General features: G+C 32.7%; 1 protein-coding gene and 1 non-coding gene across 6 annotated transcripts in view; one reads left to right on the top strand and one right to left on the bottom strand.

Moving 5' to 3' along the window:
- The window catches only part of LOC110647216 (mediator of RNA polymerase II transcription subunit 13), a 28,230-nt gene extending 19,011 nt beyond the window's left edge, over positions 1–9,219 (top strand). For 3 of the 5 annotated variants that reach the window (XM_021800940.2, XM_021800938.2, XM_021800939.2), the window contains exons 14-23: positions 760–1,029; positions 1,441–2,772; positions 2,917–3,184; positions 3,244–3,376; positions 3,641–3,728; positions 3,860–3,938; positions 4,330–4,625; positions 5,578–6,679; positions 7,069–7,440; positions 8,245–9,219. In XM_021800940.2, coding sequence (XP_021656632.2) covers positions 760–1,029; positions 1,441–2,772; positions 2,917–3,184; positions 3,244–3,376; positions 3,641–3,728; positions 3,860–3,938; positions 4,330–4,625; positions 5,578–6,679; positions 7,069–7,440; positions 8,245–8,855 — 4,551 coding nt within the window. In that variant the 3' untranslated portion in view covers positions 8,856–9,219. Of the gene's footprint in view, positions 1–759; positions 1,030–1,440; positions 2,773–2,916; positions 3,185–3,224; positions 3,377–3,640; positions 3,729–3,859; positions 3,939–4,329; positions 4,626–5,577; positions 6,680–7,068; positions 7,441–8,244 lie in introns of all 5 variants that reach the window. The other 2 variants (XM_021800943.2, XM_021800941.2) reach the window with 2 other exon arrangements.
- Positions 9,220–15,699: 6,480 nt separating this feature from the next.
- On the bottom strand, positions 15,700–15,807 carry LOC131175695 (small nucleolar RNA R71). The gene has a single exon (XR_009145887.1). It is a non-coding gene; the product is annotated as a small nucleolar RNA R71 (small nucleolar RNA).
- Between the last annotated feature and the right edge of the window lie 283 nt (positions 15,808–16,090).

Genomic DNA, 16,090 nt, shown 5'->3' with positions numbered 1-16,090 from the left:
AACCCCCTTCCTTCCTTCCCAACCAACAAAAAAACAAAAAAGATGTAGTAGTATGGGAATGTGGGTGTCTCATACCCATTCTAGAGTCTGAGAAGTGTTGCATTATTGAATGGAAATCAGCGATAAAATCATGTGTTTCAGTCTTATGTTAGTTGTTTCTTTTGCAAAAAGAGGCCTTATTTAGTCCCTTTTTTTATGCTTGCTAAAGTATTTGCAATTCGAATCTGCAACTGTTATGTCACATAAGCAGCTGTTCAACATTCCAACTGTTGGTAGGAATGTTTCTGTTATGCATCTTTTACATACTGGGTAAAATATAATATTATAATCATTGAAAGTTTTAAGTCCTTAGTTGAGTTGGGTTATTTTGTAGTTTCATTGTTTTAATGTGCTCTCTTTAATCAATTCAATTTGTACACCCTGAAAATTGATTCTTATGATTCTTGATGCTGCAGTGTCTTATTGATGTTAATGCATGCATTTCTTGTTTCATCACGACTCTTTTATTTATTTATTTATCTTTAATGGAAGAAAGTCTAATCATAATTTGTATGTGGAAGGAGTTAATTTGAAATTATAGAGAGCATGTTAGACTTACATCATTATACGGATGGTCAACATGAATGGAACTTGAATTTGTCTGCTACAATCAGATATTTGCTTTTATTATTATTATTATTATTATTATTATTATTATTATTATTATTATTATTATTTCAGAAATAACAGAAAAAGTGACTAATTTTTTCTTTTTGGCAGGGTTCTAAACGTCCTCATTCAGGGGTTACAGAATCGTATGGTCAAATGGGCACTGTAAAAAATTCTTCTATGCAAGACATGTACAAGTCTGATTTTGGTTCTTTTGAAGTTGGCAATTCAGCCATCACAGGGGTTGCAAACGAGCAGATTGGATCTCATTTAGATTGGGATGATGATGATAGAGGTATGGGGATTAATATCCAAGCTCTTCTTTCTGAATTCGGTGATTTTGACGACTTCTTTGAGAACGATGCCTTGCCTTTTGGAGAGGTAATTCTCTTTTACTATGATGACATGTACGCACAATTTTCCTTGGTACTTTTTAGGCTGGGGGGATGTAAAAGTAGTTGGCTGTAATCAGTTTCTTTATTCTCCTTCATTGATTTGGGGTTTACATAATTGGTTACCTGATGCACAGCATGATTCCAATCATGCTGCAGCTCTTCTGACAGCTAAAATACTACATAGAGCAGGAAGAACAACGCATTTAACTTTGTACATACCGTACTTTCCATTGATGAAGTTTACTGTCCAGTCTGCTCATATAATTTCTATTGGAAATTTAAAACTACGTATGCTAGCATGTATATGCATGTGTATGTTTATCTAAAGTTCTTAAGCTTTAAATGAATCTAATCGTGGTCCAATTTTTTTTTCTTTTTCTTTTTTTTATTTATAAAGCCCCCTGGAACAGCAGAGTCGCAGGCTCTTATGTTTTCTGGTCCAGATTGTGGAGAAGTTGTTAGCAGTCCTATTGGGGTAATGGATGTTGCAGATCATATGCTTTTGCCTGTAGGTTTTCCATCCTTTGAGAGCTTTAATCCACCTCCCACAGCAGTCATAGATGAGTGTGTCAGCAAAAATCAAGAAATCGCACTTGATGCTCTCACATCAGTTCCAGTGAACCACGCTCCACCATCTTCTGCAGGTGAGTTTGATCATTTAATCAAAGCTGAAGCTCTGATGTCCTTTGCTCCTGAATATGGAGCAGTTGAAACCTGCGCAAGTGAGTTCTTCCCATCAATTTTCAGAAGCCCATATTGCCCAAAGTCTCGCAAAGTTGAGAGTTCAAATTCAAGCACAAACAATTACACGTATACTGCAACACCTCCCTCTTCTCCTTGCTTAGATGGATCAGATGAGAAGACTGGCATGCCTGTGAATGCAAAAGCAGGTGTCAGGATGGACATAAAGAAATACTACACTCATGTGGAGACTGGTAAAGCGCAACGTAATAGAATATCTGTCACACAAAATGAGGGATTGGTACCATCTTCATTCTCTACAGTCAATTCTTCAAATGCCGTCAAATCTGTCCAGAGGAAAATGGCCGAAGCCACAGTAGGATCAGAAAACTTCCTACTTTCTTTGAAGACTGTGTTGGCAACTGAAGTTGAATGTCTTATGTTCCAAGCTACTATGTGCAGGGTACGACATGTGCTGTTGTCTTCTTGTAACCCTGCACCTCTAAGCTTGAGTAGGTTAAGCAGCGGCACTGTTTTGAGTGAATTGCCTGGTGATGGAAGTACCATGACAGACAATATATCTAGCAGATATGAGGTAAAGAAGAAAGAATCTATACCAGTTAGAATAGCTGGTGATATTGATGGAGTGCTAGATGGTCACCACAATGCACCTGTTGGTGTTTGGCGCTCTGTTGCAGTTCCTAAAGTAACCAAACCTAGTAGTTCACCAAGTATTGAAGTTAGTCCATCGTTACCTCACCATTCATTGAATGAGGAAAGAATGCTTTCATATAAGAATAGACAACCACTGCAGGAGCTGCTTGATGGCATGGCATTACTTGTCCAGCAAGCCACTTCTTTTGTTGATGTGGCTCTTGATGCAGATTGTGGTGATGGTCCTTATGGTTGGCTTGCATTACAAGAGCACTGGAGGCGAGGATTTTCTTGTGGCCCTTCCATGGTCCATGCAGGTTGTGGGGGAACTTTGGCTTCTTGCCATTCCCTGGACATTGCTGGCATGCAGTTAGTAGATCCTCTTTCTTCTGATGTAAGCTGTTCCCTTGTACATATATCTGTCATGTGGGATGATATGGTCAACCATATACTACGTGCCTCAATCTTCCTCATACAATGATCAGAGTGCCCTTTTTTATATATGTTTTTCATTTTTTTATATTTCTTTTGGGTCCAGATTCATGCTTCCTCTGTGATTAGCTTGCTTCAGTCTGAAATCAAAACAGCCCTAAAATCTGCATTCGAGAATTTGGATGGCCCATTATCTGTCACTGATTGGTGCAGGGGCCGCAGTCAATCGGGTGATGTAGGTACCACATGCGATGGATCTTTGGCTGATTCTACTTTAAGCGAGTGCAAAGATTCTTCAAGCACTGTATGTTTATCTGTTGGAGAACCAATGAGCCCAGCCCAGTCTTCTGCTGGTGCCTCTTCTTGCCTTAAAGGTATACTGATTATTTATTCATTGGGTTCTTGAATTTTCAGGTGACTTACAGTTTTGCAGTTGCTGCAGTGGATGGAGCTAAAGCGGATGATACTGGCCAAAGGAGATTGAGCCAAGAAATAGAGTCAGAGCAGCTTTCATGCTCCCGAAGGCCATCACTTTTTGTTCTTCCTTCCCCTGCTATACTTGTTGGGTATTGATCCTTATCATCATAATTTTCACATCAACATATAATAAATTGCGGGTTTTTTTTTCCCTCTCTCTCTCTCTCTCTCTTATAACTTCATATAATGCCATGTTGGTTGCATTTATTAACAACTTACAATATGTGAAGGAGATAAAAGGACAAAACCTATGACCCCTTCTCCTCTCCCCCAACCCCCCAAAAAAAAAAAAATCTTGGTCTTTTGGTGATCATTGTATTTATGATAGTGCAAATAAACTGTATAATTAATAGGTATCAGGATGATTGGCTTAAGACATCGGCAAGCTCTTTACAACTATGGGAAAAGGCTCCTTTTGAACCATATGCTTCACCAAAACCTGTAAGATTCTTGAAGTATTTTGCAATTTTTTTATATAAACTTTGTGCGCATGATCTATTTATGTTAAGGGGTTTGAATGTTCCTATGATTGTCAATGATACTGCAACTTTGTTGTTCATTAAATTTTGCAGATTTCTTATTGTGTTATATGTCCAGACATTGATCCTCTTACTTCTGCTGCTGCTGATTTTTTTCAACAACTCGGAACTGGTGAGTGGCATTTTTTTTTTTTGGGTGATGCTTCTATGGCAAGTGTATTGTACCCCCTTGGAGAAGGAAGCTTTTCATTGTTCTCCATGAGAAAACAAAGTGATAGGAGTTTTGTTACGGTGATATTAAGTATCAGATGAGCTCTACTTGGATAACAATTTTTATAGGTATTTTTGGGGAACTGAATTGCAGCCAATTTTTTAATCTAAAGTGCTGCTTGTACCAAAGGAGTCTTTTGTTGTTGGGATTTTTATATTCACTTTCAAGTTAGGTTAAATGCATAGAAAAGTGTTTCTTCTGTGCATTTGTTTACTTCAGTTGTATGCCTTCATGATATCATGCTTCAAGTGTCATTGGCACTTGGGTCTTACAATGAGTTTTTCTTCTTCAGTTTATGAGATCTGCAAACTGGGAACTCATCAACCTCAGAGTTTGGGAAACCAAATGGAGATAGACTCGGGGAAATTGTCAACTTCTGGTTTTGTGATGCTTGATTGCCCTCAATCAATGAAGATAGAAAGCAGTAATACATCTCTTGTGGGTTCGATAAGTGATTATTTTCTCTCTCTCTCCAATGGTTGGGACTTGACAAGCTATCTTAAATCTCTTTCAAAGGCTGTTAAATCCTTAAAAATTGGTCCTTGCATATCAACAAACACAAAAGAAGGAAATAGTGGTCCTTGTATGGTAAGTGGCTGCTTCTGATTTTCCGTCATTAGTTATTTTGCCTTGAATTCCAATTTTCCTAATAACTTTGATTCTTATAGTTCAAAAGACATTGCTACTGTTGCAAACATGTTCTTGCCTTTCAGTAATAGAAATTAGTTTCCATGCATAATTGATGAAAGGTGCCTGTATTTTTTAATTTAATTCGTTAAGCATCTCTCTGGTAGGAACCTATACCATGCTAAAGTTTTTGGTTTTCGATTTAATTTGTTAAGCATCTCTTTAGTAATCTGGAAGGTTCATTGTTTATCTAAAAGTTTTAAGCTTGAGAATCTGTATTGCTCAACTTACTCATCTGAGCTTGATACAATTTACTCCTTTCATATGTTACATCATTTGTCTGCTCAAATTGAGCGATAATTTTATCATCCTAGCTAAATTTGGAACTTCTGAATGAACTTCGACAAATTAAAAAAAAAAAAAAAAAGAAAGAAAACCTCTAAACACATCGAATTCTTTTCAGTTGAATTCCATATGACCCAGTTTGTATGTTTAGAGTAAGGTAAAATTTCAATCTTTTGTTTTCAAACTGTGGAACTGCAATTTGACCGGAAGATGCCAAATTTAGTGGGTATCCAATTTCTATATCAAAAACCAAAATATCCCTTGAAAGCAGGGTGATATGTGAAACTAGATACATACAATCCTTTTTTTTTTTTTTTTAATATTAAAGCAGCAAAGTTTAATCTAATTCACTTAAGAATATCAATTTGATTAAAAAAAAAAAAAATCGAGTCATTGTAATATGGAACCTCTAATGATCAATGCTACATAATTTCTTGCAAATGCGATGTTAATGAAAGAACACAATCATGATAATAAATTCTGGTTATTGTAAAACTGATTCAACAGCATTCTAATTATTATTATAAAACTGATTCTGTCCCTATATTATTTTGGTTTCTTCACTCAGGTTATCTATGTGGTGTGCCCCTTTCCCGAACCTATTGCGGTTCTACAAACTATCATTGAATCTTCTGTTGCTGTTGGATCAACAGTTCTTCCATCAGATAGAGAGAGGAGGCCTCTATTGCTGAGTCAGGTTGGCAAGGCTTTAAGTTGCTCAGCAGTTGTGGATGAAGCATCACCATCAAATGTTCTAGTACTTTCAGGGTTTAATGTTCCTAAATTGGTATTGCAAATTGTGACAGTTGATGCCATTTTTAGGGTTACAAGTCCTGCACTTAATGAACTTGTCATTCTTAAAGAGACTGCTTTCACTGTATACAACAAGGCTCGGCGAATTTCGAAAGGATCGTCATATGATGTTCAGTCATCAACATTGTCTAATAGATCTCATCCAGTCATGCAGCAAATGACTTCCATTCCAGCAATATGGAAGGATTGTGTTGGTCCTCGACTTGGAGGGCCTTCACTTCCAAGAGAGGGTGAAATTGATTCTGGCTTGAGACCAGGTACTTGGGATAACTCATGGCAAACAAGGGCTGGAGGGTTAAACTGTGATCCAAGCAGAAATGGAGATCTTTTTCATCAGGATGAAATTCACTACATGTTTGAGCCACTTTTTATTCTTTCAGAGCCTGGTTCTCTAGAGCATGCAGCTGCACCTGGAGTTTTTGGTAATTTAACTGCAGAATCTTCAAAGCTGTTATCTGATGATAGTAGTGGAGGCTTCATGCAAAGTGGCAGTTCAGCAGCGAGTTCAGATACTGGATCAAGCTCTCAACTTGATGGATTGGAGCCTGATGGCGTTGGAGGTACTTACCAAAAGACTCTTCCGAGCCTACATTGTTGCTATGGATGGACAGAGGATTGGCGTTGGCTAGTGTGCATCTGGACAGATGCACGGGGAGAATTGCTTGACAGCCATATATTTCCTTTTGGTGGAATTAGCAGTCGACAAGACACAAAGGGCTTGCAATGCCTCTTTGTGCAAGTTCTTCAGCAAGGCTGTCAGATACTTCAGGCTTGCTCCTCTCATGATATTGGTTCTGCCAAGCCTAGGGATTTTGTGATTACACGCATTGGAAATTTCTTTGAGCTTGAATACCTAGGTATGGGTTTTTGGCATTATTTTTCTATGTTTGATTTTTGAACCACTGTCAATTGCCTCATCATTTGGAAGCTTCTCTCTCTCTCTCTCTCTCTAATCATTTATGTTAGCTGCTTGAAAACTACTGCATTACCAAGTGAAAATTTATATTATATGTGTGATCACTCTAAATTATTGGCAATGCCCCTCTTTTTAATTAGACCAAAACTGTAGTTACCATGGAGTCCTTGTATATGGTTTATGTTATTTCTTTTAGAACCTTCTAATGTGCTACAAAAAATTCATCATTCGCTTGTTTATTGTTTATCTGTTTAGCCTGTTAATTAAAGACATTTGCTGATTACCTCCGTATTTTGAAAATATAATTGTCTTCTGCCTTGTGATTGACAGAATGGCAGAAAGCTATTTATTCAGTTGGGGGTTCTGAGGTGAAGAAATGGCCCCTGCAACTGCGGCGATCTATGCCTGATGGGATGTCTGCTGGTAGTAATGGGGCTACCTTGCAACAACAGGAGATGAGTTTAATGCAAGAGAGAACTCTTCCTTCCTCACCCAGTCCAATGTACAGCCCTCACTCAAAAGGTTCTGGCTTTATGAAGGGTGGTTTAGGACAATCTTCTGCAAGAAAACAGCTTATAGGTGGACACACAGTGGTTGACAGCACAAGGGGAATGCTTCAGTGGGTTCAGAGCATCAGTTTTGTTGCAATTTCGATTGACCATTCTTTACATTTGGTTTTTCAAGCAGATTCACCATCTCCTGGTAAGCTAAGTCTCTCCTTATAGTCTGGTTTTCCATTTCCTTTATTTCATTTACAGTTAACATTATTAATCACGGGTATAATTCTTTGTCAAACAATATTATTATTATTATTATTATTATTATTATTATTATTATTATTGCTCATATCTTCTGCTCATGAATTACGCTCTAATAATTCCTTAGGTTATTGCTCTTAGGATTATATTTACCTTTTATTTTATTTATTTATTTATTTTTGTGAATTGGCCAAGATTGCAATTGCTGCTGACTATGAAATTTAAATTGGGAAGCATACTCATATTTTTCATTGGATTGAAGTTTGTGTTGGACTTTTATTTTGATTTTACATTGAATTTGCGACACTGGTCGGTTCTGGTCAATTAAAAGGCATTGACATGGCGAGTCATAATTTTGGGAATTGGGAAGTGATGTTGGACGAAAGGGGTATGTGCTGTTATAGTGCTCTTTAACTTTCTCTTGGATGGTCTGTTATCAAACTATGGTCTCAAGGCTATAGTGTAATTTGATCTACCATTATTATTGTGATGATGAATTGATATGCGATAACTGAGATACCATGTAATCACAGTTTGTTGCCATTTTTTGTGTTAAAATTAAAGGGCACAGTTGTCCATCACATGCATGCACAATATTGTTCATAAATATACTTTGTTGAAATCTGGAGTAGGTAGTTCTTGGCATGTATGATCATGTACACAGGATAAGGTGCACAGCAGGATTTTGTTTCATGTTGGACTTCAAAACTTATGCTGCATGCCTGTATTAATTGCAAATTTTGTGCAGGAGGAACTCAGAGTGGCAATGGTGTTGGTGCTTCTGGCTATTTGGAAGGTTTTACTCCTGTAAAGTCTCTTGGTTCTTCTTCTGCGTCTTACATTTTAATTCCATCACCCAGCATGCGCTTCCTCCCTCCAACACCTCTTCAGCTTCCCACATGTCTCACTGCTGAGTCACCACCACTTGCACATCTCCTCCATAGTAAGGGCTCTGCAATTCCCCTCTCAACGGGCTTTGTGGTTTCCAAAGCCGTACCTTCTATGAGAAAAGACTACAGGAGCAACTCGCGGGAAGAATGGCCCTCAATTCTTTCTGTGAGTCTCATTGATTATTATGGGGGTAATAACGTTATTCAAGAGAAAATCTCTAGGGGGGTTATGAAGCAAGGTGGACGACCTTTAGGCTCTGAAGTTAGAGACTTAGAAATTGAAATCCACTTGATTCTTGAGTCTATAGCAGCTGAACTTCATGCCTTATCGTGGATGACTGTGAGCCCAGCATATTTGGAGCGACGGACTGCACTGCCATTTCACTGTGACATGGTTTTAAGGCTTAGAAGGCTGCTTCATTTTGCTGATAAGGAGCTCTCTTCGCAACCTGATAAGTCCCAGATGTAAGAGGTGTGGATTTGCTTGGTCTTTTTCTTTGTGGATAATGCCCAATCAAAACTCAATGAACTGCTATTATCAGGTTGTCTTAATGCTTCGATGTACAATAAAGCATTACATGTAATTTGTATATGTAGCAGTAGCCTTCTTTTTGAATTCCCAGAAAGAAATGATCGAGTCTGGGAAGAGAGTTTAGATCTAACAGATAAAATTAGGACAGCAGAAGCCAAAAATGTAAATGAATAGGATAATTCATTACAGCTCTAATCAGCATGATTACTTGGTATATCATGTTAATTTGAGTAGAATAGCTCAATATTTTGTACCCTAAGGGGATGTTAGTGTTTGGGAAATTTTCTTTATTAGTTGGTCATAGTTGTTTTCTTTTTGTTGACAGAATTGCATAAATTCAAGAAAATGATATGTGATATAGACTAGTTCAACTTTTTGAGAATTTACTTCTTGCTTGTCGCAAGGGAAAAGGAAAGAAAGTGTCATTTGATTGATATTTGATCCATTTAAAACCAAATAACACGGTTCATACATATGAAAGGAATAACCTAAGAACTTCAAATTGGATTTGATGACTTGTGGAAAATAATGACACAAGACTATGAATATTAGAAAACTATAGCTTTTGATTATTATTGTTCAAAAAATAAAAAGACAAAAAAAATCTATATCATAATTATTTTGGAGAATACCAAAAATTTATGTGGTGACATAAGTGAGGGAAGTGTTGGTTTATGTGGGAAAGTCATTTGATAATTAAAGATAGAATGGAAGAGGATGAAGAAGACTTTTCGTCACAGCGATAGTTTTAAAATCAAATAACATATTCAATAATCATACACTGCATCAATGATATATTATGATATACTATGAACCTCTCATGAAAGAAAAAAAAAAGTTTTCACAAATGATAAGAAAATAAAATAAAATAGATATGTTGCTTTGTGTGGAAAATGAAGTGAAAGAAGAAGACTTCTTGTTGAAACCAAATAACACGCTCATTAAACATACATCATTATTTGAGAAATGAGCAATTATTTAATTAAATTTATGTTATATTATTATTGCTATTATTTAACGCTACAAATTAATTATTTTCAATTAAATTGTGTTGTTACCCTTAAAACTTTTTCGAATCTTAATGCTAGTTCGATTTCATATTGAATATCATGACAATTTCGGATTCTATTTATATATATATTATTATTTATCTATAGTATATATCATCTAAAATTGTTAAGAAACAAATTCTCAAAAAAAAGAAATGTTAATAAAAAATAGACAAAAGAAATCTATATCATAATTATTTTGGAAAATACATAATAAAATGAATAAAATAATATATCAACATTAATATTTAAGTAAAATGTTAATAAAAAATAGACAAAAGAAATCTATATCATAATTATTTTGGAAAATACATAATAAAATGAATAAAATAATATATCAACATTAATATTTAAGTAAACTGAACTAAAAAGCACGACAACTATTATTTTGATACAATACAGACATATATGTTCAATAAAATATTAATAATATCAATTGAAAATTAAAATGAAGCTTAATTGATAATTAAAATATAAAATATTAATATATCCATTCATTTTAAATTTCAAACTAGTTTTATATAGTAAATTTCTCACATTTTTCAATTTCACTTTATTTAATATGTTAACTTATGATTTTTAATAATCAACCTAATAAAATGATGTATTGTAAATTTATAATTTAATTTCTTTCACAATTTTTTGATCTTAAAAAATATAACTTATTTCATGTGTGTTTATTTAAAATATTTTTTTAAGAAAAAAAAAGCAATCATAAAATATAAAATTTTGTTAATAAGTAATTATAGTTGCAAATTTAAATTTTTTATTATGAAAATTTTTTACTTTAAAAAGTGAATCAATTGTTTATTAAATAAATTTAAACTCTCAAAATGTTACAGCACAAACTGTTGTGAATTAACTTATATGAAATTATTTTAGAGAAATTTAGTGAATAATCTATATTATTATTAATAGATATTTTTGTAAGAGAAATTTAGTGAATAACCTTTTTTTAAAATTTTTTTAATTAAAAAGGAATCTATATGAATTATTTAATTTACACAGAAAATATATATTGTAATCAATGGATATGATTAAATTCAAGTCAAGGTCTATTATAAAAAAAATAAATTAAAAGAGAAGTGTACATGTTAGAGTCCCCTATTGGTTAATTATAGAAAAATTAAAAAAAATATAAATAAGAAAAAAGTTAAGCCTAATCGATTTAAACTATTTTAATAGAGGTAATTAAAGTTTAACAATTAGATCTCACTCATAATTTTTTATACTCTCTAAATATAAAAATTTCACATAGACTCAGAGTAGGTCATAATTCAAGATTTAATATATATATATATATATATATATATGATCACAATGCTGCAGCGAGTAAGACCCAGCGAAACTCTAGATGGGTTACTAAGTAGTTGAAGTGACAATTAAGGGAGAGCGAACTGAATTTAATAATTGAATATAGAGCAGAAGAAAAGAGACTTGACATAAAATGATATTCTTTAAAACCAAATAACACATTCACAAACATACACCACATCAGACTTTTATTGAAAATATTAACAATGATGAGATGCAGTCATCATTTAATTAAGAAGATATTAATATCTAGAGTGATTGATTTGATAACTGAGCAATTATTTAACTTAATTTATATTATATTATTATTGTATTATTTATCATTTTGAACAAAAAAATTTTCAATTAAATTTTGTGTTAAAAATAGATTTGCTATGAATTTCAATAGCTTATTCCAAAATGAATTATAAAAATTTAAAGCCAAAGTGTTCTTACAGGTTTTTATCAATAGTATCACTAATATGATGAAATTTAAATTAAACCAAACAACACTTGATGCAAACCACTTGATGCAATGCATGAAAAGCCAACATCCAATAAAATAAAACTTAATTAATAAATTAAAATATAAAATATTAGTAAAATGTCAATGACAAATCTCTATTCATTTTAAATTTCAAATAAATTTCTCAAATTTTATAAATTCATTTTCTTTAATCTGTTAATTATGATTTTGAATAATCAATCTAATAAAATGACGTTTTATAAATATATAATTTAATTTCTTTCACAATTTTTAACTACAAAAAATGTAATTCACATTTATTTCATGTACGTTTGTTTAAAATATTAAAAAAAAAACAATTATATTTACAAATTTAAAATTTTAAGTCATATATAATTATAGCTATGCATAAAAAAACAAGAAAAAAAAATTAAAATAATAATAATAATAATAATAAAAATCTTAGAACCCGTAGATACATGGTCGATGTTTTTGTAACTTTGAAAGGTGAACTAATTTTTTTTTTTTGTCTATTTTGTAAATTTTTTTAATTTTTATTTTTCTTAATGAAATTTTATATTAGAGTTTTTTTATTGCGAAAATTTTTTATTTTGAGAAATAAATTAGTTATTGTGTATACGATGAATAGCGATGCTCCTTTTTATTACGATAGTAACAGGTTGATGAAATTAAATTATACGATTTCTTAAATATTTGCTAAATTTGTATTATTGCCTTATCAGTAAGCAAATCAAACAGCTATGTTGGATTAAGAAATTGGATTTTTTTAATATATATATTAAAGACAAAATATAAGATTGATCGACCTCTTTATAAACTAAGTGGAAAATTTTAATTCAATTTTGATAATTTATTTCGTAAAATTTGATTCACATATTGAAATAGAAATTATTATTGACCATTTTAATTTTATTTTCTATTTTTAGTTATTTTTGACAAATTTTTTATTTTTAATTAATATGAAATGTAAAAATATAATTTTTATATTTTATTATAATAATTTTAATTTTTAATTAATTATATGAAGATATATAATTTTATTTTAACAATAAAAAATATAAAAAGTGAAATATTTCAGTAAGTGTATTGGTGAAATCGAGCATATAGCTTTAAACAAAATAATTATTTTCATTTCTGTGTTATGATTTCTTAGATTAAAAAGAGAAATTGTGATTCCTTTAATTGATAGAATCAAATTTTTTAATTCATGAAAATAAAAATGAAAAAAATGAGTTTTCAAAAAGGGAATGAAATTTATTCATTTTTATTCCTGTGTCAATTTTTAGCGAAACAAACGAGCCTTAAAGTAATTGGTAATTTAAAGTGATTGATGATTGGATTAACTTTCAATTCAAGGTCTCTCATAATAGTTTTTATAAATAATAAGATATAATAAAATAAATGAGAAGTTTGGTTTGTGGTGGAAAATAATGGCTTTTGATAATGAATACAGAGTGAAAGAAGGGGAAGACTTGTGATAGAAAATGATAGCTTTAATTTATTATAAAAGTTAAAAATAAAAAAACACTCTCACTAACATACACCATATTAATGACAGACTTTCACAAAAGAAGTTAATAATTTGGAAAATGTACTGATAATTGATGCATACATTTTGCATAGTCATTTAGGTCTAATTTCATAGCCATTTTATTCTATTATTAGTTATTTTTAGCTAATGTCATTAGTAAATTAGTTAGTTTTTCATAATTGTCGATTTTGGATTAATTTGTAATTTTTACTTTGTTTTGTAGGAAAAATGGTGTTTTTGAAGGACTGAAGAGAAATTTTGCCATTGAGGAGTGACTTCTACAGCCAAAGATGTCAAAAACAAGTTTTCAAGCTGAAATATGCATTGACCAAATTGTGCATAACTTGCCGCATAAGCTATGCAGATCTGCATAAGGAGAAAAATCACTGTTCCAGAACCAACCGAAATGTGCATAAGGAGACTGCATAGCTTATGCACATTCACGCCTCCCTTATGCACTCTCACGGAATTGTGCATAACCTATGCACCAAGTCATGCAGTTTCGCATAAGTGAACCAGAACCAGTCAAAAACTGCATAAGGGACTGCATAACTTATGCAGTCCACTTATGCAGTCCCATAAAGAGTTCATTAATGAGCTGGCAGAAGATTCCCTCAGATAATTCCTCCTAGAACATACCATTTTAGGGCTCCATGTCAGAAAATGCTATAAATAGTCCCATTTTCCCATTTTAGAAGGGAGACAAGGAGCAGAAAAGGAAAGGAGAAGAGAGGCAGAATTTGAGGAGTCACTTTCACCTTCCACACCATTTTTCAACCAAGATTTGCAGATTTCTTTCTTTCCTTACATTTTTCTACATTTCTAGTGTTTAATTTCTTATTCCTTAGCTTAGATTAAAGCTTTATTTCCATTTAAACTCATTATATCTTGTAAGCATTATGGATAGTGAGTAGTTTACTTTTGATTCTGGAGTAAGGGATGTAATATTTAGTTATTTTTGTGGATTTGAGTAGTTTAGTCCCAATTTAATGAATTTATGAGGTTTAATCCATTTCTTGTGTGCTTATTCACATGCTTAATGAAGGGCCCCATTAAGTTATGTTCTTAATCCTTGGTTGAAGCACCGAAAGGAGAAAACCAAGTGATAGTTAATCAAGAAATTGGACTTAATTAACTTAGATCTAGAAATAGACTAAGGGTTAAGAGGGTTTTAATAGATTGATTAAAGAACCTAATGGGTCTTGGTTAATTTTAACTCCACGAAAGTAGGATTAAGTTAATTAAGGCACTCTTTGTCTCACTCGAAAGAGTTTTCAAAGGATTTTAGAATTAATCTCCTTTAAACCCATAAATTTCATGGATTGGGCTAGCTAGGAAAAATCCCAAAATGACTTAAATATGAACCCTTAACTCCAGAATCGTCCTTCATCGATTATTGCTTAGAATTTTACTTTTGAGTGTTTAGTTTAATCTCATTTTATTAATTTTCATTATTATCAATTTCTTTATTTTGCGAATTATTAAATTAGTCATTGTTTGAATTTAGTTTTGCATTTTCATCCCTTATGCTTCAAATTCCTAAATTTCTTTTATTAATTTGATTAAAATACAATTTTAACATATTTTATTTTACATCAAAAATTCAATCATTAACACAACTCCTCGTGGGAACGATATCTTTTTCTATACTACTTGAACGACCCGTGCACTTGCGGTTGGGACACATCAAGTTTTTGGCGCCGTTGCCGGAGAGTTGTTTGTTTAAGATTGAATTCTTGATTATTTTAGTTGTTTATAGTTTTATTTTTGTTATCTTTCATTTTGTGTTTGTTTGTTCTTTTTCAGGTACTTTTAATCTTTTATGAGAAGAGCTAGAAGCACAAGTGACACATCCTTATTATTTAATCCTGAAATAGAGAAGTTTTGTAGAGCCAACAAGAAAGAAACTAGAAGAAGAAAAGAAGCATTGAGAGCAGCTGAAATTGAACAAGAAATGGCTGAAGAAAGAGTTAGAATTGGTGGTGGTAATGCTGAAAATGATCGAAAAAATGAAAATGCAGCTCATGGTGAAGAAGTTGTAAATGCTAATGTGCCTAAGGGAAGTATGATGGATCATGCATTTCCTCATTTTGATGACTTAAGAGAGAGTATAGCAAGACCAAGAATTGATGCAAATAGTTATAAGATGGATTTTGGAGTACTACAAATGATTCAGAATTCTCAATTCGGAGGTCATCCTTCAGAAAATCCTCATACTCATCTTAAGAAGTTTGTTATGATCTATGACATGCAAAAGCAACCAGGAGTATCTGATGATGCAGCAAGGATAAAATTGTTTCCATTCTCTTTGAAAGATAGAGCATTGGATTGGCTTGATTCTTTACCTCACAACTCAATTACAAATTGGGAGCAGCTCACTGATGCATTTCTTGCCCAATACTTTCCACCTGAAAAAACTTAAGAGTTGAGGAATCAAATGATTGCTTTTAGACCAAGAGAAGATGAGACTCTTTATGAGTCATGGATGAGATGGAAGGAATTGGAGAGACAATGTCCACATCATGCCATTCCTAAATGGATGATAAACCAGAATTTTTACACAAATGTCACTCCTGCTATCAGAGGAATCATTGATGCTCAAACTGGAGGGGAATTCATCATTAAGCATGAAGATGAAGCTTATGAGTTGTTAGAGAAAATAGCAAAGAACAGTCATCTATGGAGTAGTCCAAGAGGGTCAACTCCAACTCGAAAAAGGCAAGTTCTTTGGAATGTATGAGCTTGATCCATTCAACATGATCAATGCCAAATTTGATGCACTCACTAATGTCCTTGCTAAGAAAATGGAGGA

This window comes from Hevea brasiliensis, chromosome 17 (assembly GCF_030052815.1).
Source record: "Hevea brasiliensis isolate MT/VB/25A 57/8 chromosome 17, ASM3005281v1, whole genome shotgun sequence".
Lineage (NCBI taxonomy): Eukaryota > Viridiplantae > Streptophyta > Magnoliopsida > Malpighiales > Euphorbiaceae > Hevea > Hevea brasiliensis.
Note: the sequence above shows the minus strand (reverse complement) of the source record. Positions and strands in the feature narration are given on the sequence as shown.